We start from the raw sequence: 24,156 nt of genomic DNA, 5'->3' as shown, positions 1-24,156 counted from the left end.
ATATATATTTACATAATAGTTCTACGATGTGATTTACTATAAAAGCCAATTGAGCCCATTTCGTAGGGAAACAAATATTTCGCGAATGAATGCATAACTTTCATGATATGACGCTAAACTGTATAACTTTTGCACTTAGTAAGTATACAATAGGGGATTACAATTTATCAAACACATAGAACAATTTCCAATATTCTTAATATTAACTAAATTTGACAATAAAAAACACATAATTCAAAAGGTCATTGGTTCAATTTACGCAACATTTCCCCCTTTATGACAGAAATATGATAAAGGTATAGATCTATCATTCAACCGTTGTTTTTTAACGTGTTTTCCCTACTAAAATTTATTAAACATTCTTATAATGGGATATAGAATTTTTCAACCATGTCAGCGTTCGTCTTCTCAATTTCTTGCATGAAGGTAGAATATACAAGAGGCCCATGGGCCACATCGCTCACCTGAGCAACAATGGCGAAGTACATTGACTTAACACTCTTAACGGTCAGACGCGACCTATCTTGAGTTTCATTTTTTTCTATTTTTTCCTATCTCCACAATGTGAAGATTTCCACCAAGTAATTCCATAATTGTATTTTCCTGTTATATGATACTTTTTTTTATTTAGATATAAAGTGTTCAATTGAAAATATATACTATGACTTTATTTATAAGCATTCAAATGCATTTTGCATGCTATTTTAAGGAAAATTCTAAATATTATAGCTCTAAAAATAGCCTGGTAATAAACCTTGAATTTTTGGGAATTAACAGGTTTAAATGTTAATAAATAAGGAATAATTTATCAAGGAAAATTATATAAAATTGAGGAACGTTTCGTGTGTCCTTAAATAATTATGAACAGTAAAATTTAATAATTAGCAAAGTTAAGTACCATGATAATTTTCTGACCTAAAACTCAATATTTTATAAAGGGGTAGGGGTGAAAATATATTGTGATATATTAATTATATATAACACCGGCATATTATTTCCAACAGTTTTTGCACATATGTGAACAGTATTAGCTCATTTAAGATAAAAAAAAAATCATACATTTCCTAAGACGTATATCGGTTAAAAAATCAGCACCCATTGCAGGCCTACTTTAAAGTGTGTAATCATAATTTGAACATTTTGAATCTACACAATTAAAGGATGCCAACATTTTATTTCATTAATATGTTGTCTTAGAGGCCATGCAATGCATATTTATTTTATATGATGAAAATACTGGAAAAGGTAGTTACCATTTACCTGCAATATTTCTTGTTTGGTAAATTGGTATTTATGAAAAAAATATCGAACTTAAATTAGTGTAATTATCATTTTCCACATCTAAGTGAATATTTTTAGTGTGTTTATTTAAGATGCCAAGCTCTATGAATATACCATGCAGATGAGATACATTTCATTTTCACAGCTGATATCTCATATGTGAAAGTTAACAAAGATTGACGGACAGCGAATCGCCAGCTAGTCTGGAAGGCAGTACGCAGTGTTTGAACTCTGTGGCAAAAGTTGCTAAGGCTACAGTAAAAAACTTAATTGGTCTTCCCTTAAATAATTGTTTATCTGATATAAACATGTGTGACGTTTAATATCCTTACTCACTTGATCGATGAAAACATTTGACTGGAAAATGTTGTCACATGATGTGTTAAAAAGCTATATAATTTAATATATTGTCAGGCATACAGGTATCAGTTCTGTACTAAGGCCCATTAATTATTTCATATTCCCTCAAAAACAACAAATGGCTACAAACCAAGATGATTTTCTGCTGCAATATTTTCTTTAAAATAATGATAATGCACGGATATCCTCATAATTATAATGTGTCAGAACTGTTAAAGGGACATGGTCACGATTTTTGTCAAAAAACTATTTTTTCGATTTTAATGTTCATAATGCTTCAAAAAGGCATTTTTAATAGGCAACCCAAATTTGAGTGACATTTGTTGAGTTATGAGCAAGTTACAGAGCTTACAATTCCTCGCTATGTAAACAAAGCTTTTGTTTACATTTTGAATGTTGAAGTAGAAATTCCAGTTTTAGACGTAAAATGAATGTATTAATGGTTAGGAACTGTTTATTCATGTTTAAAATGAATAAGAATTTTGACAAATCATCTTGAAAAAGATTTTTATTGGTTTATTGAACCTATGTAAACAAAAACAGGGCACGAGCCTTGTTTACATGACGAAGAATTGTGAGCCCTGTATCTCGCTTAAAACTCATCGAAGGCCACCCAAATTTCACTTGATCAATAGAAATGCATTCAAAAAGCATTGTAAATAATAAAAACAGGAAAATAAAATTTGACCAAAATCGTGACCCTTTAAAAAGAAGTTTTTATTTACTCGTTTGAAAAATACCAAAATTGTTGCAGATTTCAAATAATTTATCAAACGAGAAAGGACCCCAGAAAGTAGTTATAGCACATCATCCTTTTGATTTTTCTGTACACTAGTATATAATGTTTAGCAAAACAATTCCAATGATCAACAAACATTTCAGCGTCAGTCGTAGAATGATGGGCAACTTTTAAAAACTTATTCAATTTCTTAAATTTCATTTTATTTAATGCATTCATGTATTATATAGATAAAATGTTTTGTAATTGAGTTAGCCAGGTGACACAAAATCAGTTTATGCACTGTGTATTTTGGAGAAATTAGTCCTACCCTATGACCCAATTACAACAGTTTTTAGTTTTGAAGATAACTGTAAACAAACGGTTTTGCATTAATTTGGCAGAGTTATTAAATAATTACAAGTAACCTTCTAATTGTAGTATCAACAAGAACTATAATGATTATCGATTGTAATTTTCAATGCACGTATATGTGTTTGCATCACCCGTATTTATAACCTCTAAAGATAAGACAGTCGCGGGTGATTAATCACAACAGGGTTTAACTGAGGCTGTGAAAACGTCTTTTCAAATTCATAAACATCTTTTTATTGTCTTTGGATTTAATTTACACGATTACTCGGAATAAATAGCTACTTCAAATTCTCTTTCGGAGGAAATTCCGGCGAAGTTACCGATCAAAAATCGATTATTTCAATCAAAATCGCTCCCTTGTTTGATCCTTGTTGACACAATTAGAAATTAATAAACAATAAAAACAAAGGGAAATGCACTTTAGTACGTTGTTAATGCATCAGATTTTATCCTTTTCGCAGGTAAACAATCAACTGCCTATTTACCGAAGTTTATGTTCCAAATACAAGGCGATTGTTTCCCACGTTAAAAAGCAAAATGAAACGAAAAATTCAAAACAAGCTAAAACCACCCTCACAAGTGAAAATGACAACGCGTTGAAATATTTAATCTCAATTTACTTCACAATAATCGGCACCAATGTTATTTCCATGTTTCATAGATTATATTCGCACGTGAACTGTTGCACAACAAACTGCCAGCTTCAAACAAAGAACCTCGTTTTCAGATGCGGTAGACTGGCGATGCCTGTCATAAGACAAGTCTATCACAATGAATTGCCAGTCTACGTATATGGAATAACGAGCCATTCTTTATTAGTATTTTCGCAAAAATCTCAAATTTGGAACAGAGTTCGACTATAATTTTTGCAATTTATATTTTCCTTTCCCTAAGGATGATTTATGCTAAATTACGTTAAGATTAACTCAGTAGTTCTTGAGAAGAAGATTTTTTAAAATGCACCCCCCTTTTTTACAGTTTCGAGGTTTTCTCCGCTTTGAATATAATCTGGCCTTTTATTTTTGCAATTTATATTCACCTTCTTATAAGGATGATTTGTGCCAAATTTGGTTAAATTTGGCCAAGTGGTTTTAGAGAAGAAGATCAAAATGTAAAAAGTTTACAGACGGACAGACAGACGGACGGACAGACGTACACACAGGCGATACCTTGTGCAAATTTTTTCATGTGGGGTCATGTGTAAGTACAAATCTACATTACGAGGTTCACCTTGAGAATTCATACAGGAGGAGTAAGATGGGGTTCTTGGAAAAGTTACACACAGGTGCTACCTTGTGCAATTTTTTCTTGTGGGGTTATGTTCAAACACATAATGAGGTTAACCTTCACAATTCAAAGTAATAGACAAGAATGGAACGAAAACTGTTGGAATCCCTGAATCAACCTCACCATTAATAGCTTACAGTGTATAATATCATTAATGTTCTTGCCAATCTCGGGGAGGGGGGATATAATTGCTGCCAAGTGTGCATACAAATGAATAAATGCACTAGGATAATTTGTCTCTAACCACGTTTCAATCATATCATTAACTAAATTACAAATATCTTGATTACCGTTTTGCATATTCCTCTTATTGATGAAACAGCATCAGCTGTTCTAACCCAGTTAAAACCATTTCTTCTCCTGTAGCATTATCCCCACCCCCCAAAAAACACCCTCTACCACGTTTCAGGCATCTTACCGTGCAAAAAATTAATATATCATATACAGAAAAATGACTTCTATAAGATATTATTTTCAATCCAGAAAATTCTATCAGTACTACAATATCAGAAATTAACAATGAGAGCATGAGTTTCTTATATTGCAATACTGCGATTTTACCACAGGTAGTCTATTTATGACTGAATTATGTATGTTCCAGTGCATCTGTGCAAGAAAAAGAAAATCCAATGAAAGTAAACTTAAAATTTCCCTTTTTTTAATGATGCACATGTTCATTAAGGACTGTTGCCCTGCAACAAACATACATGAAAAAAAAAAAAAACAACACCGCTAATAATTACCTGACACTTTTATTCTGAATGACAAGTTTTTCTAATTTGAAAGAAAAAAGAAGAATTCTTGGAGTTCATTACAATAAATGGAAGCAGTGTACCATAATAAGTATCTCCGTTAAAAAATCAAAAGTATCAGTATATGCTGTAAAAGACCACAAAACACAATATTGGGAAAAAATAAGGTGAATATGCTTTGTCAGCTATTTAGTCATGGTAAAACAATGCAACCTCCCCAACCTTTATATATTCAAAGAATTTGATCAATAATGTATGTCAGTGGCTGTCCCTATTTGATTTACAAAATTTAATACATGTAATTAAAAAACACAATAACAATTATCCTAAATTAAAAAGAAAAATATATTTTAACTTGAAATTTCAGTTTCACACTTTCAATTTTGAAAAAATAATATACACAAGTTTTCTACCATTTCAATGCTCCTTGCATTTAATCAATACACATATTAGATTATAATACCTTGACAAGCGTTTCTTAAAAAAGAAATTTAAGTCAACTACATTTTCAAAATGTATGATATCTATTGCAGATAAACAATTAAAACATTTTTCCTGATATTCATCCATCAGATGTTATTAAGCATACCACAACTTTTTGCATTCAATTTTAACAAACCTGAAAAAGCTCAATTTTTGGAAATTTTAAAAAAAATCTATCAAATTATTAACCTCATATTCAATGTAAACGTCATACAGATAAATGGAAAAAAATAATGAGCTATATAAAAAAAACCATGGCCAAGTAACTGAGGGACATATTGTGTTATGCATTTGTAACAATTAGGGACAACACAAGCTTAGTTTTTTTGTGTTTTTATGATCACATCAAAGATTGATCAAATATAAATCGCTTTAAATTCTGCCTTTCCATGCAAGTTACACATTTGTGACAAAAATTAATGTATGATACTATATGTCCACTTAAAAGGAATTGATATGCAGAAAACATTTTTTTTTAAAATGTGGACATTTAGATTCCTGATGTCTTCACATGGCAGGAAGTAAATTTTAAGAATGTAAACCTTTGCATCAATTCATAAGCATCCAATCATAACAAATTTCATATTTTTACCAGAAAACCACACCATGAGTGTCTTAATCAATTTATATCGAAACTTATCGACACAATATTTGTACCTCAATAATTTGAAATACACAATCATTAATCTTTAAAGTCTTTGAAAAACAAACAGATCAGGGATATTAGTTAAGTCACTCAATAGTCAGAGCTGTTCCATTTAAACATACCTGGATGGGTTTCCCCTTTTCAACCCAAAATTAAAAATAAAAATAGCCACTAAAAAAAATTGTAAGATAACTCATCTTAAATAAAAAAAACAAACCCCAAGATAAACAAGTACTACCAATAATTGTAACAGTCCCCGTTACAGTTGTTTCCCAAACGCTCCCCATACTCCCTTCAATGCCCCATTCATCTTCTGTTGAATAGACCTCAGTTACAGCAATCGAAATATTGACCAATCAGAACTCTGCACATGAGCATGCATGTCATCATATTCATTTTTGATGATGCCATAATATAGGGACTCATAATATCTACCTACACACGGAATTTTGTTTTATTTCATTGAAAACTAAGAAAGTTATAGCCATATACATCAACAGCCAATCAGATTTCAGCACGTTTCCTAGATTTCTCACATATATCTTCTTACAGTGCCTCACAAAATATACCCATGTCTTAAATTTCGAAGTATTTCATTGAAAAGTAAAAGAGTTACAACCATTTAAGTATTAGCCAATCAGAATGCAGCACCCGTGCATGGATGTCCTTTCATTCATTACTGATACAATCATATTGTAGGGATACATTAAATATATCTACCGTAAATTCTAAATCTCATCTACTAAGAAAGTTATAGCCATTTACAATATCAGCCAGAATCGTAACGCTTAAAAACATCAGTGACCTATTTCGAAACCCCAAGAAGTTGAAAACACAACTGCAACACCTCAACCATCTTTTTTCTTCCTCAGTTTGACCAACATCCCACTAACTTTCTTTTTGATATTGTCCCTTGGACGTAAGTGGATAAGCCCCCCCTTTTCCCTGCTCTTTTTCATTATTTTTTCTATCTCCAATTGTTTGGGACAATAGTCTTTTTCAAAATTAGCTTTGAATAGTTTTTTCAGTTCGTCCTCCTCTTCCTTGCTCCACCGCTTTCTTTCTGTCTTCTTTGGTTTTGAAACTGTCATAAAATAAAAGTAAAAAATAAGTTGTTTTACATTGATGAAAAGTGTATAAACCCTTGCACATACTGTTTATCATTAATATTTTTTTAAGATGGTCATTTAGTGATTCCTTTTTAACCACATTTATTATTACTTGTATACCATGATCCATATAATGATATCCATGCTGAGTATAATGAATCATATACATGTATATAGTTTATCTAAACTTACATCCATCTTCATCATCACTATTCATGGGATTCCCATTGTACTCTGGAATAACGCTGTCATCATCTTGCTGCTGTTCAAATGCTGGCTTTACTTGAGAACCCACATCAGATGTACTTTCACCAGTTGAAATGATATCTGAAAATGTTTTGAAAATTCAAGATTTGTGCAAGTGTAAATCGTGTACGTAAATCTACGTAACATTCCATTACACAAGAATGATACAGTACATCCCAGTTTGATCCAATAGTGTCTTATATTCATTTGGATCATCATAAAAATATTGTTTGTAAAAAGGTAGTAACAGCTGAAATTAACTAAATTTTGTATTTCTCTTAATTTCAAAAATCTTTGAAAATGCAAATTAATAATGCTAGCTAAAATGGGGTGCAGAAAAGTATGCAGCCAAATGAAATCTATTTCGTTTAGGAATTAACACCAAGTCAAAGTGTGTGAAGGTAGGATTGGACTTGCTTTGCAAAAGAACTAATCAAAACACCCTAAAAAATTTGTGTATTGTCTAATAAAGTCTAAAAATGACTTTCCAATTTGTAGCTATAATTACATCTGACGCGTTCTGTCTGGTGCATGCTATGACATCAAAATCAAAATCAAAATCAAAATAACTTACCATCCAACTGAATATCGGAAAGTTTTCTTCCCACATAATGGGGCACTATTCCAAAATCTTGAATCAACAAAATCTTTGCTACTTCTGTTCTTTCTAGTACATCAGATGTTTGTCTGTAATGGTGTAAATGCACATCCATATTATGCCCTAGGTGTTGTATGATCCAACTCCTCTCAGCTTCACTGGTATCAAGAGCCTGTTCATAAAAGTATGTACTTGTAGTGTAAAACATAACATGGTAATACTGTTTATAAAATAACAATTTGTCCAACCAACCACAGGTCAGAGAGTATAAAAAGGATATTGATTTTTACCTGAACCATGGTGGCCATATATTTCCTCATATTACTTGTACGAATAAGGCTTGGACTTGACAGCCCAGCCTCTTGAGCAACAGTTGATATGGCATCATACGCCCTAAATACACCTCCAGCTGCAATAAAAATCAATGGAGAAATAAAATACATCTAGCCATTTAAGATTATTTTTTAGCTTATTGCCAAAAATTGTATAACTGGTAACCTATTTATAATATTTAAATCTTTCAATTTAATGCTGTCCAGCCAGCATGAAATTGTCAAGAACAATATCTGGCAAACCTTTGGCTATGTTTGTTTCTGCTATTGTATGAAAAGGATAAGAACTGTTTTTGGTCGTCTTATGGCAACTTAAAATTTGTTAGCTAGATATTTACCAGTCCCGACAGAAAACTGCAAAAATAAAGAGTTTCTGGAAATCTTTTGGCAGCTTATAGTTTGCTACTCCTATTAAATAACTGCAAAACATGCAGTTTTGAATTAAATTGCAGAAAATTTGCTGCAATTAATTTATTCTAATAAGGTAAAGGATTATTTCACGAATTATTGAATTCAGTGGAGGGGGATAGCATAATTTACTGTCCACAGGCAGTCAAGCTATGAATTATCTGAATCCCCCATTTTATGTATAACTGATTTATAAACATACACACTCTGCACTTACTTTTGCTACCAAAAAGGTATGGAGATTCAACTGGAATGGAACATGCCTTTCGGACTATCTTGCTTGCAATAAAACTTAAAGCCTGGCGCGTTTCCAGAGGTAAAATAACTGGAACACATCTTCCAACCTAAAATAGAAACTCATGGACTTAATTTTATTGACTTATTGTTCTACACTGAGTGGCCAAAAGAATTGCAACAAACATGGTTGATGTCATCGCTGTACATAGGCATCTTTTTGGTATTTATATTCTATTTTTATGGGGATAGACAAAATACGAAAATATTATCTTTAAGTGCATTTTCTAATGGAGATAATTATCATTTACAAACCTTTCCTCGTATCTCAACAACTTCCTGAGTCATTAAAAGGTGTGCTTCGAATGAAGTCAGCTCTTTCATCAATTGTGCCTGAACATCGTCTTGACCAGTTTTTCTCTGATTGTAAGCCTTCAATCTGATTAAAGAAACATTGCATATCAACATCTAAAATGCAGCAAGAAGCTATGCCTTTAAATTCATACTTTTATGAATGGACTCTCCTCTTATTTCTAAAACCAACCTCCCTGCACAATTTGCACAGAACAAAATACACTTTAACATATTTTACTGTTTAGATTTTGTGTAAAGGTCAGTCAACAAAACATTATCATATTTGGACCCCAAAATTTATGTACTATGTACTGTATTGATATACATACCTTATTGCCTGAACCTCATGGCACCTTCTTCTATTGTACAGTGTGATCCTGGCCAAAGTCAACACAGCAACTTTTTTGTAGTTAGCATATGAAATGTCAGTAAGATCAAGGTTGCAGATCTCCGTTTTCATAAATTCTGTTATTTTCTTAATGTCTTCGGGTGTCGGCAATGACTTGGGCTTATTATACTGTCTTTCTTGTAAAACCATTCTTGCTAGCTTCGTTACTTTCACAGTCCACTGCATTTTCATTAATTGCAGAAAATTTTCTGCCTCTTTTTGCCTCTTTTCATCAGCATGTATGATAGCACTGGCTAGTTTTGAACTTGCTAATGATTTTATATCATACCCTAATTTAATAGCATTGCTTGGTGACGAAAGATCTTCTTCATCGATGCTGTCTTGGTTTGAACATTTTAGAGCAGCTTCTGCCACATTTACAAATTGAGAAGGTTGGAGGAAATAATTAAGATCCTCATCATGTCCTGTTGTTTCCTTCAGAGCAATTAGGAGTTTTGCAGACAGTCTCATACCCTGGCTGGTATAATATTTCCTCATTACACGGTTTCCTCTGTTACGGTCCATCAACTGATTACCAAGGCTTATGATAAGTGGGTCCGTTTGGGCCACTTGAGATACATGGTCAGGCTGCATGATAGTGAAAACTTCTGTCACAACAAGTTTTGAAGCCTGGTCCGAAATTCGTCCCACTAACGTTTTACTCTGTATATTGAGACTGGTTTGGCTTGAATATGATTCATCAGCATCATACTTTGGGCATAACTTTTGATGTCTCTTAAGGTTTTTCAATTGATGCCAAGCAAAACACCTTGGACAAGGACCTACAGCATTAAGATCAAACTCCCTCTCTGTACTTCTCCTGGCAAGGATTATTTCACCTTTCCCTTCACTTATCACATTAGTATTGTGTTTGTGAATACCACGAAGGCGCAGCAGTTCAAATTTGGTCTTTCTTTCTTTTACAGTTTTTTGCTTTTCTTCTTTCGTCATTGTGGAGTTGACCTTTGGGATAGCCTGTACTTCTGCTTCATTCATGTGAAGAGAACTCATTAAATGATGCGAAAAATTGGTTTGCATCTTGCCACAGAAAATACAAGGATAGTGTGAATCATACACTCTTTCAGTCTTCTTCTTTTTGCCTAATTTGGTTGTTTGGCTTTTCCGTACCAGTTTAACATATATCTTTGGAAACTTTTCATCATAAGCAACAGTCTCAGGATCTATATTTTGATCCTCTAAAGGGACATCTGAATCATCAGCACTTGAAAATTCATCATTTAACAATGGCACTGGAAGCAAAGATGGCTTATTTAGCGCACTGAAATCTGGATACTCCACTGATATATCACTATTGCTATCACTAATTACTTCATCATTTTCAGCTAGTTCTTTTAAGATTCTTTCTTTCTGGCATTGGTTTTTCCCCCCAGTTTTTCCTTCAGAGTATTGCAGGCGTTTTCTTTTTTTCTCTATTGGTGAAGATTCACTGGCTTCTGGGTCACTTTCATCCAATTCATCATCTTCAGGAAAATATTCACTACCAGAAGAAAAATCCAACAGGTCATTTGAAAATTCAGCATCAGATGTATCACACATGGTCGTTTTCATCGGACCTACATCTGACTTTGGAGAGTGGGCAACCATAGTGCATGCAATAGATCCTGGAGTAACTACTGTTTCTGAACGGCCAGATGGTGTCGCCCAACTCATGTCATCAAAAACACTTTCAATGACCACTACAACAAAAATGAAAGTATACATGTAAGAACAACATCAGTTTTTTAATACATACTTGTCATATCTGACAATTATATTCAAAGGTAACCAAAAAAAAAAAAATTACCTGCAGATTTATCACACGTGGTTGCTGCCAATCGATCTACATCTGACCTGGGAGGGTGGGTAACTGCAATGCATGTCATAGTTCCTGGAGTAACTACCGTTTCTGAACCAGATGATGTTGTCCTTCTTATGTCATCATGAGAACTTTCAATGACCTCTATAATGGAAATGAAAATATTTATGTAAACACTTCATCAGGATTACAAGACATACTTGTCATATCTGTCAATTGAAATTCAGAATTAAAATAACAGTAAATCACCTGCAGATGTATCACACGGGATCTTTGTCATCTGACCTACATCCGACTTGGGAGAGTGGGCAACCATAGTGCATGCAATAGATCCTGGAGTAACTACTGTTTCTGAACGGCCAGATGGTGTCGCCCAACTCATGTCATCAAAAACACTTTCAATGACCACTACAACAGAAATGAAAGTATACATGTAAGAACAACATCAGTTTTTTAATACATACTTGTCATATCTGACAATTATATTCAAAGGTAACCAAAAAAAAAAAATTACCTGCAGATGTATCACACGTGGTTGCTGCCAATTGATCTACATCTGACCTGGGAGGGTGGGTAACTGCAATGCATGTCATAGTTCCTGGAGTAACTACCGTTTCTGAACCAGATGATGTTGTCCTTCTTATGTCATCAAGAGAACTTTCAATGACCTCTATAATGGAAATGAAAATATTTATGTAAACACTTCATCAGGATTACAAGACATACTTGTCATATCTGTCAATTGAAATTCAGAATTAAAATAACAGTAAATCACCTGCAGATGTATCACACGGGGTCTTTGTCATCTGACCTACATCCGACTTGGGAGAGTGGGCAACCATAGTGCATGCAATAGATCCTGGAGTAACTACTGTTTCTGAACGGCCAGATGGTGTCGCCCAACTCATGTCATCAAAAACACTTTCAATGACCACTACAACAGAAATGAAAGTATACATGTAAGAACAACATCAGTTTTTTAATACATACTTGTCATATCTGACAATTATATTCAAAGGTAACCAAAAAAAAAAAAATTACCTGCAGATGTATCACACGTGGTTGCTGCCAATTGATCTACATCTGACCTGGGAGGGTGGGTAACTGCAATGCATGTCATAGTTCTTGGAGTAACTACCGTTTCTGAACCAGATGTTGTCCTTCTCATGTCATCAAGAGAACTTTCAATGACCTCTATAATGGAAATGAAAATATTTATGTAAACACTTCATCAGGATAACAAGACATACTTGTCATATCTGTCAATTGAAATTCAGAATTAAAATAACAGTAAATCACCTGCAGATGTATCACACGGGGTCTTTGTCATCTGACCTACATCCGACTTGGGAGAGTGGGCAACCATAGTGCATGCAATAGATCCTGGAGTAACTACTGTTTCTGAACGGCCAGATGGTGTCGCCCAACTCATGTCATCAAAAACACTTTCAATGACCACTACAACAGAAATGAAAGTATACATGTAAGAACAACATCAGTTTTTTAATACATACTTGTCATATCTGACAATTATATTCAAAGGTAACCAAAAAAAAAAAATTACCTGCAGATGTATCACACGTGGTTGCTGCCAATTGATCTACATCTGACCTGGGAGGGTGGGTAACTGCAATGCATGTCATAGTTCCTGGAGTAACTACCGTTTCTGAACCAGATGTTGTCCTTCTCATGTCATCATGAGAACTTTCAATGACCTCTATAATGGAAATGAAAATATTTATGTAAACACTTCATCAGGATTACAAGACATACTTGTCATATCTGTCAATTAAATTCAGAATTAAAATAACAGTAAATCACCTGCAGATGTATCACACGGGGTCTTTGTCATCTGACCTACATCTGTCTTGGGAGAGTGGGCAACCATAGTGCATGCAATAGATCCTGGAGTAACTACTGTTTCTGAACGGCCAGATGGTGTCACCCAACTCATGTCATCAAAAACACTTTCAATGACCACTACAACAGAAATGAAAGTATACATGTAAGAACAACATCAGTTTTTTAATACATACTTGTCATATCTGACAATTATATTCAAAGGTAACCAAAAAAAAAAAATTACCTGCAGATGTATCACACGTGGTTGCTGCCAATTGATCTACATATGACCTGGGAGGGTGGGTAACTGCAATGCATGTCATAGTTCCTGGAGTAACTACCGTTTCTGAACCAGATGTTGTCCTTCTCATGTCATCAAGAGAACTTTCAATGACCTCTATAATGGAAAAGAAAATATTTATGTAAACACTTCATCAGGATTACAAGACATACTTGTCATATCTGTCAATTGAAATTCAGAATTAAAATAACAGTAAATCACCTGCAGATGTATCACACGGGGTCTTTGTCATCTGACCTACATCCGACTTGGGAGAGTGGGCAACCATAGTGCATGCAATAGATCCTGGAGTAACTACTGTTTCTGAACGGCCAGATGGTGTCGCCCAACTCATGTCATCAAAAACACTTTCAATGACCACTACAACAGAAATGAAAGTATACATGTAAGAACAACATCAGTTTTTTAATACATACTTGTCATATCTGACAATTATATTCAAAGGTAACCAAAAAAAAAAAATTACCTGCAGATGTATCACACGTGGTTGCTGCCAATTGATCTACATATGACCTGGGAGGGTGGGTAACTGCAATGCATGTCATAGTTCCTGGAGTAACTACCGTTTCTGAACCAGATGTTGTCCTTCTCATGTCATCAAGAGAACTTTCAATGACCTCTATAATGGAAAAGAAAATATTTATGTAAACACTTCATCAGGATTACAAGACATACTTGTCATATCTGTCAATTGAAATTCAGAATTAAAATAACAGTAAATCACCTGCAGATGTATCACACGGGGTCTTTGTCATCTGACCTACATCCGACTTGGGAGAGTGGGCAACCATAGTGCATGCAATAGATCCTGGAGTAACTACTGTTTCTGAACGGCCAGATGGTGTCGCCCAACTCATGTCATCAAAAACACTTTCAATGACCACTACAACAGAAATGAAAGTATACATGTAAGAACAACATCAGTTTTTTAATACATACTTGTCATATCTGACAATTATATTCAAAGGTAACCAAAAAAAAAAAATTACCTGCAGATGTATCACACGTGGTTGCTGCCAATTGATCTACATCTGACCTGGGAGGGTGGGTAACTGCAATGCATGTCATAGTTCTTGGAGTAACTACCGTTTCTGAACCAGATGTTGTCCTTCTCATGTCATCAAGAGAACTTTCAATGACCTCTATAATGGAAATGAAAATATTTATGTAAACACTTCATCAGGATAACAAGACATACTTGTCATATCTGTCAATTGAAATTCAGAATTAAAATAACAGTAAATCACCTGCAGATGTATCACACGGGGTCTTTGTCATCTGACCTACATCCGACTTGGGAGAGTGGGCAACCATAGTGCATGCAATAGATCCTGGAGTAACTACTGTTTCTGAACGGCCAGATGGTGTCGCCCAACTCATGTCATCAAAAACACTTTCAATGACCACTACAACGGAAATTAAAATATACATGTAAAAACCTCATAAGTATTACAAAACATACTTGTCATATCTGATGATTAAATTTAGAGGTAGCTAAAAAAAACACCAAAAAACTGTAAAAAACTGTAAATCACCTGCAGATGTATCGCAGGTGGTTGGAGAACCAACTGCTGATGAGCTGAAGCAATCTGTTGATGTAGCCCAAGTTACATCATCAAGAAAACTTTCCAAAGTGTGTTTTCTCTTCTTGAGCACCTCTGAAAAATATATGTATAATATATAATATATTGAGAAAGATAATATATTGATAGAGTTATTACAACCATATCAATTTACTAATCTTTACAGTGAAATGAAAATTCATGCTTATCCAACTATTTCTGACATGCAATTTGCAGATTGTGCTGTTTTACACAGCATCAACAATATTTTAGCCATATTTTGGCTTTAAAAATAACAATTCAAGATCCTGAACATTCAAAAAGCAAGAGACATGGCTTGGCTCAAGGTTTTTTTTTTTTTATTCCAGAGTAGTCAAATTTCTCAAGGACTGTCCTCGTTTTTATTAACAGAATTTAAGGACCTTGTCAGTCCAACTGATGATTTGTAAATCCAGAGTTAGATGAATTAAATTTCGATCCAAGTACATAAAAGGAACATATTGGAGAAAAATGAGACTCAGATCATGATTGAGCTTATCCAACAACTCTGGAATCTAGTACATGTACCTATAAGAACAAAGTAAAAGAATAAACAATAAATCCCAAACCATCTTTAAAAATTATATAAAGAAATGTGCACCTTTACATTGCAAGTGCATTTAAGCAATTGTACATCAGCAATAATCCACTATAGGGATCAATCAATCATAAGTTTTATAATAGTCTGAGAATAACAAGAATTAGCGTTAATTTATATCTTATTTATTTACTTGTTTTTTGAGCTTTACACATTGGGAAAAGTTCCATGACAGAGGAAAAAATTCTTCGTTTTGAGATAAATTATAGCAGAAGTGAAATGCCTGATACAAAGTACCCCCCCCCCTTCCAAAAATAGGATGGGGATGACTCTCAGGGCCCAATTCAATGTACCACAATAACTGCATTTGTATCCAATACATGTTACAGAAGAGCCTATGTCAATTTCTCACCACTTTAAAATTTTAACCATTCACAACAGCAAGTACAATTTTTCACATTTTTATAGTTCTATTGTAGAACCTTCCTGAAAATATTTCTTGGAACTCTCATATTTAAAAAAAGTGAATGTGGACTGCAGCACTTAGAAATGTGGGCCTATCAATCAATTATACTCGATATGAAGTCAAAGGTACCTCTATCACTATATGAAGAGTGTGAATCAGAAATTTAGATTAATTACTGTTGATCCTTGCAACCAAATCCTGGTGCTTCATGTTCGTTGAATTTACATTCACAATTAAACTGTGCTTTGTAAGTTTACAACTTAATACTAAATAAGTGTTTATTTAAAGCAGCAGTGTTTACAAAAGTGCATTCAACAAATGACAAGTCAAAAGTAAACGGTCTAAGAATATTTCCGATTCCCCTCTCCATATAGTGAATATTCTATACGCAATATGCTGAAATCACATTGATTTAAATGCACACACATTGTATAAACATCTATAAAGGATCGACACAAAACTTTAGTCCTTTAGTCAGAGCTATCATAGATAAAATAATGCAGAATTAGTTACCACTGCAACTTTCTTACGTTGGCCTAAAAGAGAGATATAGCATTGTTGCCAATGAAAATTAATGACACAACAATATTCATTTTGACCAAATTAACAACCTCTAGACCATAGAACCAAAAATTTCAAACATTTGTAGAGGCATTTTTCTCCATAATGATGTAGGCTTAAAAAAAAAATTAATCTTTAGTTTCTCAGGCCAAAAAATTCAACATTTATGCAGCAGACATGGTTTTGCTTTTTTTTTTTACTTAGCTGTAGCATGATTTTGTACCAAACCTGTCGAACTTTTGAAGAAAAATTAAAGTTTGAGGGCACCTAATGGAAGAAAATTTCCAACAGGCAATTTAGAGAACCAATAATTTTTTAACTAAAAAACTTGAGTTTTGTGTCCAACCTTCGTCGTAATTCAAATGAACTGAAATTCAAAACACATTTATTACGTATGCCTTTCTCCTGCCATTTTTTTATTTCTGAAAATGATTCCACTTTTGTTGCAGTCAAACTGTAAAATGAAACATGGAAGTTCAACCTCTGATTGAAAAAAAAAATTAACTATACACTATGCAAAACAGATACTTTTTGGTGTTCGATGCTCTGTATAATAAAAAAAAAAAAAAAAAAAAAAAAAAAAAAGCCATGGGCCTCATTGCTTACCTGAGAAACAATTTTAAAAATTATAGCCTTCCTATTCTAAAGCGTAACATTTGTCTATATAATTTGATGAAAAACTTTGAGTCCTCATCGTGTCCATTTTTCATACCCCTCACGCTGGGGAAACAACTTTAAAATTTTGAAAACTAGCTCATTTCCATATCATCATGCCCTACACACGCTATATTTATCTAGGTTAAAATCTATGGATTCCCTGTCTGATCATTAAAGCTGAACACCGCTCGTAAATAGGCACTGTCCGCCATATTTCCCTTTCATCACTGCTCTCCGTACAACCGCTATACAAGATACAGACCTCTAAACAGTTCAAAGTACTTTGCTGTAGAGGTCTCACCTGTGTGGACGTACATCCTACCACGCCGTGTTACTCAGTCGCGATTAAATTATCAAATTTTACACACTTTTTTTCCAATCCATGAGAATACTAACACCAAATAAATTGGTCAATGCATTATTTACAAACAGAATATGCACATGAATAAGAAATAAATGCATAAAATCCAAAGACCACGGAAGTAATACCACACGTCCGCCACAAGTCTCAGGTGTGCAATCGGGTGTAACGAAATTGAAGGGTTTATATACCAGGTCCCTGTGTGCCAGTGCCTATTTACGAGCAATGTTCATCTTTAAGGGTCATAGAAGAATAAAGAACTTTTCTAGATACAATCTTACTTGCATAGTTATTTAACATGTTTAACAAATAACTGATTTAAAATTACTCAATTTTTTTCCTATAATTTCTATGCATTTAAATTTGAACCCCAATTTGTGGCCCCTTTCTGACTCAAGGGTAATTGTGTAAAGAAACTTGAATCGTCAATATATTAGCTTGTGTCTAATATTAGTTTGACAATTGTACCCTTGTTCTTCAGATGTTTCTAATATACTGGTAAGACTTTATCAAATTTTGACCCTTCCCCACATTTTGGTCCCATCAAAACCTCCTGGGGGGGGGGGGGGGGGGGGGGGAGGGGGGTAATGATCATGGTCTAAACAAACCTGAAACCTCTCATACTAACTTGCTTCCATATCATTTTAAAAATTATAGCCACATACTCTTCAGAGGATTTTTTCCTATATATTTCTATGTAAAATTGGACCACTGCCTCTAATTGTGGACCCTCTCTGACACCAGGGGGAGATGGTATGAATCAACTTTAAATCCCTTCATGCTATTTTGCTATTCTTTGGCTCTGGTGAGCTAATCAACGTAAAACTGGATAGATATGGCAGTAAACTTACATAGCTTGGTCAGCATTGCAAAACACTGTATATTTGCCTCCATTCTCCACCCCTTCAAGCCTTACAGGCCACATCATTGTTCTGGGGACACCTTTTACCTGGGCCCACACAATCCTTCCTATTTTTTCTTCTTCATGTCCATTACTTTTAACTGGTCTTTTTCTTTTTGTCATTTCTGGAAGAAAAAATATTCAATAAATTAAACTGTAACTTGAGTAATTTACCTAGAATATTTGAATCAATTTGACATAAAAACCTAAACAAGGGTAACTTATAAATAGTAATTTTCATATTAAGTCCCAGACTTCTTATTTTTCTACTTAGGGAGATAACCCAACCAGTTAAAAATATAACTAAGGTTACTTGTCTGTACATACATTATGGATTTAACACTGCGAGGTTACTTGTCTGTTTATGCATTATGGGGTTTAATCAACATTGTGGGGTTACTTGTTTATATACACATTGTGGGGTTTAATACTGCAAGGTTTCTTGTCCATATACACATTATGGATTTAACACTGTGAGGTTTCTTGTCTGTTTATGCATTATGGGGTTTAATTAACATTGTGGGGTTACTTGTTTATATACACATTGTGGGGTTTAATACTGCAAGGTTTCTTGTCCATATACACATTATGGATTTAACACTGTGAGGTTAATTGTCTGTTTATGCATTATGGGGTTTAATTAACATTGTGGGGTTTAACACTGCAAGGTTTCTTGTCCATATACACATTATGGATTTAACACTGTGAGGCTACTTGTCTGTTCACACATTACAGGTTTATCATTGCAAGGTTACACTTGTCTGTCTACACATTATGGGGTTTAACACTGTGAGGTTACTTGACCGTATACATATATACATCATATAGCATAAGTTTGAAGTTAGTCCTCTGTTCATGATAAGGGTCTCATGAAAGCACCAACTCACTGCCCAATTATTATAATTTGTGTAGAGATTCAAACCAAAATACTTGTAGGTACATGTGTATTTCTCTAATACATATATATCATTTACACTTGACCACCAAAAACTTAAATTTTTTTGTTGCATTTCCAAATAGATGTAATACAAACACTCATGAAACAAGCTTACCTTTTGTAGGTATTAGTTCAAATGAGAACATATTTTTCAACACTGAATGAATTCAACTGACAGTAAAAGCAGCATGCATCAAAATCTTCAATATTAAAGAAGCACAAAAAATTGGCGCCATTGATAAAGATTTCCAAGACATCAAGATCAAAGTCGGAGCAATATAAGCACACATTTACAAATGCCCCATTCGAATCAAATCCAATAAAAGCAGTAGGAAATTCCATGTTCTTTTTTTCTGTATCATGTAGAACTATGGCTGACAAACATCCTCTACATGAGCAAAAAATTAGGACAAGCTTTGTGAGGTTACTTCTCTGTCTATACAATGTGAGCTTTGGGTTCAAGTTTTAGTGCACTATGTGCTATAGTCTTTTATCTTAAGATCCCACTGTAGAAGTTCACAAATTGATATATAATGTAAGGAACATTATTAAACTAGGAGTATAGTAACCATTACATAATCCAAATATATGCATATACTTACCTATTCACATTCAAATGGAACTTTTAGTTTTATTAAAAGATGTGTGATTGTCTCTGCAACTTCCAGTGAAAAAGTTCCAAATCCAAATACAATTGAGTCACTGTGTATTTTTGTTAAAAGTTTACATTTTATATTCAATTCTAGAAAAACAATGAAAATGAACCTCAAGTTCTCCTGATCTTTAATGTATACTTCATACATCAAATCATCAATCATGCTGTTCACTGGAGATCATGAGTCCAAAGACGGAAAAGTGCTGACCATCTTCTAAACATCACAAACATCAAGACAATGCCCAATAAAAGTGAAATAAAAATCAAGAAAAGTAGTGAGAACAGCAGCACAAAGAACCAAACCTCCATTTTCATTTGAATTGGAAGTTGCAAAACAATTTAAATATGTACTTCCTGTTGTCCTTATATGATCATGATGATCTGTTGGGTTTTCCTAACCCCATAAATTTGTCCAATAAGACATCATGGAATGTTAAACTTGTAAAACCCTTTTAGCATGTCCCTATAGGAATTGTAGGGTGTTCTGTAACCCCAGAAGTTTGCCCTTATACAATATACATAGTGAAAAAGAGACTTGTCGGGTAACTCCATTGCTTTTACATAAAGTAAGGTTCCGTGCCATATACACAGGCACCTGAAGTGTGGAAAACATACCCCCCCTCCCCCCGATTTACCAAAATATTCTACCGAGCCTATAATTTCTAAAAAAAATTGTGATTTTCCTGTCAATCATGTCTGTATGTCGTTCTGTGCTACCAGTTTGTACTTTTCTAAACGTTTGTACTTTTCTTAACGTTCTGATTGGCCATTTACGGGTATTATAAAAATACAAATGGTAAAAAACAAAATCATGTAAACAAACAGGGGGTCCTTGCTTTGAGACTGATTCTCAGAGAATAAACAGCAGTGCCTACAAAATTCCAGTAAATGTTTCATGAAGGTAATAAAGCTTTACATGTGTCTTCAACTCAAGCCTCAAGTCATGGATTTTATTTGTCGTAATCTTGTGTTACTTCAGCAAACCCCAGCTGGTTTCTAGTCAGCCTAACAGGAGGTTTTGACAAAGTGTACCTCTTACATCTTCCTAACTGTTCAGGAAAAGACTTTTAAGTGCAATCGTGCGTTTTCATTGCTCAATGTTAAATAACATCGACAATGACAAAATAAACTACCAAAATTTACCATATAGCTATAAACGCACAGTTTGGAGTTTTTCACCACTTGGATTAATTCACTAAGAAATTCTAATTACTGCTTGTATACACAATGTGGCTTGATTATCTTGTGAATTTGACCCACAGTAGACGACATATGATTAGGTAATTACGCTCCATTGCACATGACACCTGTGAATTTGATACAATTTGATATAAAATTGACTTACTTCCTTGGTCAATCTGTACTATGCAATGTTTTCCCCCGTATACTTTTGACTGCCGACTTAATTTGTAACATTGTAACAAACAATGTAGTGAGATAATTATTGAAGAAATTAGGATTAATATTGGTGAATTTTGAAAAAGGGAAATATGTATTGGGGGAGGGGGTAAATATAAATGCAGTGATTCTATTTTTTTACCAACCTGTTTCAAATGAAAATAGTGGTTTATAGCATATAATTCAAAATATGGGACAAATATTCTTTTCCCATGAATTTTTGCATCCTGCCGTGACAGGGCTCCCACTGTACCAAAAATCCTTTTCGTCACTTTAGAACGACCCATGTTTTACAATTATTTCTATCATATCACATATACATGTGCATGTATATGTTTATGCAGACCTATATGTTTAAGATATTAATATTTTGAACTTTTTAAATATGCATGTATTGACCAATTTTTTGGTATGTACTGTATATGCACTCTCCTCATTTGTATCACTAAATGATTTCCAAGAAGTATGGTATGAAAGCTTTTGAAAAGTTAAGATACTAAATTTCTACAGTTCTAAGTTTGAGATAAAATAAAAACCAGACACTTTTCATATCAAGAAACAAAAACAAAAATGCCATTATGGATTCATACACATACTAGATAAGAAGATGGAGTGAAATCCACAAAGACAATAATTCTTCTGTTCTAGACTAATTTAGAATAAACACGCTGCACATTTACAAGTCCTCATTTTGACAAGCCAGATGTAAAAATGAAATATTCTGCTGGGTTTTATGTCAATAAGTTGCATACAACCTCATACTACACAGCTTCAATAAAAAAAAATTATCAAATGTGTTTTTTACAATAAATAAAATCCTTTGAAGAACTGCCCATTTTTATCCCATTTTGGTGTGACTTTGAGAATAGAAATATATTTTTGGAAAGCAAATATGTTGCTGTCTGTAAGTGAAGTATGTTCCAAGTTCTAAATAAGAAAACTGTCATCACTTGCAGTACCCTGATGATTTCTATGGCAACCAGCTGCATTGCAATAAGTATTTAATAACTTCTAAACATGGGAACAAATATTATTTAAGATTTTTTACTTAAAATTTTATGATGCATATTTTATTCTGTTCATAACTAAAGAAGTTTAGCAAGTTCAGTGAGAGCACCCTTCCAAGTGTTACATAACAATTGATGGTCTGAAGCCATAAATAGCCTGGGGCTAATCTATGGTCAGAGCTGTGTGCACTGAAGCGATGCGAGATTTCCAGTTGCACGTGGTGATTGAATTAACACAGACTAACCGAATAAAGTAAAACAAACGGGTGGGAATGAGAAACACATTAAACTTAAGAAGTCACCAAAAATTAATTTTCGCCACATTTAGATTTCTTTACTCCAATTTTGAAAAAGATTCGCCACTGGCGAAATTAGCGAATATTTCAGATGTGTAGTTTATTTTTAAACTTTTGTAAGAAAATTACATATTTGCTAATATAGAAAAAAGAAGAAGTCCCTGAAATGTTCAGGCGTGTTCAGCAGAGAGAGCGCCCGCGAGCGCTCGCCAAAATTTGTGTTGCGGGTATAGGAAATTTTGGAGAGCGCTCGCGAGCACCCGCTCTGTTGAACAGGCATAGAACTATTGCTCTTGGGTCAAAAAATTGGGGATGGGAGCGATTCCCCACGCCAAAATATTTGTCAGGAGAGCCGTTACAACTGATAGCGATAAAATATAAATGATGCTAATCACAAAATTTGATTCCCCGCGTACTCGAACAGAAGACATGACTTTCGAGATGTTTTTGCAAACCACAACAAATGTCGGTGAACAAGCGTGTGCTCCCCGTAATTCAAAGTCGTTAAATGTACAAGCTATTCAAGAATTTTATGTACTAAGGATGTGTTACATCATAAAAATTAGTAAAAGATAACTTACCTGGCTCAACTCCACATCCGTCCTTCTGCAATGACGGGTCTCTTCTGAGGTTACTGCGCATCTGTATAGGGCTAACTGCGCATGCGTATGACGTATAAACCCCGCCACATTGTCCGAGAGATTTCTAATGATCTTGTCCGCGGACAACGTGGTGTCAAAGACGATTTACACTAAGACAAACTGCTTATGGGGTTAAATGTCATACTTGATTTTTTGAACCCCTGAAGGTATTCTGTACACGTAAAAACAAAAATCTTGTGAGGTTAACCCCGCAAGCAATTATAACCCCACAAACACCAAAAATACTCACAAATGACCCCACTTGGAATACTGTGGAAGAACAGACGGACGGACGGACGGACGGACGGACGACGGACAACGGGTGATCAGAAAAGCTCACTTGAGCTTTCAGCTCAGGTGAGCTAATAATTTTAACTTGAGTGCCAATGATTTTGTTTAAACAAATTTCCCATCTGTAAGTGTATATATTAATTGTTTGAACACAATTGTCAGCGTAAAAGGTGTTCAACTTCTTAATTTTATCACTTTATAAACAAGCATTCTGAGAGTATTGCATAAGTAATACACGCCCCCTAACGGTTTGTGGAAATTGTGAAAACAGTGCACTGTTATGCAGAATATCGACCTCGAACATTAAAAAATTGGA

At 34.2% G+C, this 24,156-nt stretch overlaps 3 protein-coding genes across 3 annotated transcripts; all 3 read right to left on the bottom strand.

Annotated features, from left to right (window-relative positions):
- Positions 1-4,756: 4,756 nt before the first annotated feature.
- LOC128186679 (uncharacterized) lies at positions 4,757-11,495 on the bottom strand. Its single transcript, XM_052856522.1, has 8 exons — positions 11,376-11,495; positions 9,513-11,268; positions 9,145-9,268; positions 8,813-8,939; positions 8,146-8,264; positions 7,832-8,027; positions 7,204-7,338; positions 4,757-6,986 (listed from the first exon to the last, which is right to left on the bottom strand). Exons 1-8 carry the CDS (start codon positions 11,452-11,454, stop codon positions 6,751-6,753), a joined length of 2,772 nt encoding a protein of 923 aa, XP_052712482.1. The 5' UTR covers positions 11,455-11,495; the 3' UTR covers positions 4,757-6,750.
- Positions 11,496-12,142: 647 nt separating this feature from the next.
- Positions 12,143-13,275, bottom strand: LOC128186786 (uncharacterized). Its single transcript, XM_052856677.1, has 5 exons — positions 13,209-13,275; positions 12,952-13,104; positions 12,687-12,845; positions 12,429-12,581; positions 12,143-12,321 (listed from the first exon to the last, which is right to left on the bottom strand). Exons 1-5 carry the CDS (start codon positions 13,273-13,275, stop codon positions 12,143-12,145), a joined length of 711 nt encoding a protein of 236 aa, XP_052712637.1.
- Positions 13,276-13,935: 660 nt separating this feature from the next.
- Positions 13,936-15,644, bottom strand: LOC128186785 (uncharacterized). Its single transcript, XM_052856676.1, has 6 exons — positions 15,066-15,644; positions 14,778-14,936; positions 14,520-14,672; positions 14,255-14,413; positions 13,997-14,149; positions 13,936-13,955 (listed from the first exon to the last, which is right to left on the bottom strand). Exons 2-6 carry the CDS (start codon positions 14,908-14,910, stop codon positions 13,936-13,938), a joined length of 618 nt encoding a protein of 205 aa, XP_052712636.1. The 5' UTR covers positions 14,911-14,936; positions 15,066-15,644.
- Between the last annotated feature and the right edge of the window lie 8,512 nt (positions 15,645-24,156).

The sequence above is a fragment of the Crassostrea angulata genome, chromosome 6, assembly GCF_025612915.1.
Source record: "Crassostrea angulata isolate pt1a10 chromosome 6, ASM2561291v2, whole genome shotgun sequence".
NCBI classification, from domain to species: Eukaryota; Metazoa; Mollusca; class Bivalvia; order Ostreida; family Ostreidae; genus Magallana; species Magallana angulata.
Note: the sequence above shows the minus strand (reverse complement) of the source record. Positions and strands in the feature narration are given on the sequence as shown.

What these genes read in the sequence shown, in the direction of transcription:
- LOC128186679 (XM_052856522.1), bottom strand. Translation starts at nt 11,454, where the DNA reads ATGACATGCATTGCAGTTACCCACCCTCCCAGGTCAGATGTAGATCGA. An exon ending in CATGAGGTTCAGGCAATAAG is followed by an intron (nt 9,269 to 9,512) that starts GTATGTATATCA and finishes TTCTTTAATCAG; the next exon opens with ATTGAAGGCTTACAATCAGA. An exon ending in TAGTGATGATGAAGATGGAT is followed by an intron (nt 6,987 to 7,203) that starts GTAAGTTTAGAT and finishes ATTTTATGACAG; the next exon opens with TTTCAAAACCAAAGAAGACA.
- LOC128186786 (XM_052856677.1), bottom strand. Translation starts at nt 13,275, where the DNA reads ATGGTTGCCCACTCTCCCAAGACAGATGTAGGTCAGATGACAAAGACC. An exon ending in CACGTGTGATACATCTGCAG is followed by an intron (nt 12,846 to 12,951) that starts GTAATTTTTTTT and finishes TTTCTGTTGTAG; the next exon opens with TGGTCATTGAAAGTGTTTTT. An exon ending in CCCGTGTGATACATCTGCAG is followed by an intron (nt 12,582 to 12,686) that starts GTGATTTACTGT and finishes TTTCCATTATAG; the next exon opens with AGGTCATTGAAAGTTCTCTT.
- LOC128186785 (XM_052856676.1), bottom strand. Translation starts at nt 14,910, where the DNA reads ATGAGTTGGGCGACACCATCTGGCCGTTCAGAAACAGTAGTTACTCCA. An exon ending in CCCGTGTGATACATCTGCAG is followed by an intron (nt 14,673 to 14,777) that starts GTGATTTACTGT and finishes TTTCCATTATAG; the next exon opens with AGGTCATTGAAAGTTCTCTT. An exon ending in CACGTGTGATACATCTGCAG is followed by an intron (nt 13,956 to 13,996) that starts GTAATTTTTTTT and finishes TATAATTGTCAG; the next exon opens with ATATGACAAGTATGTATTAA.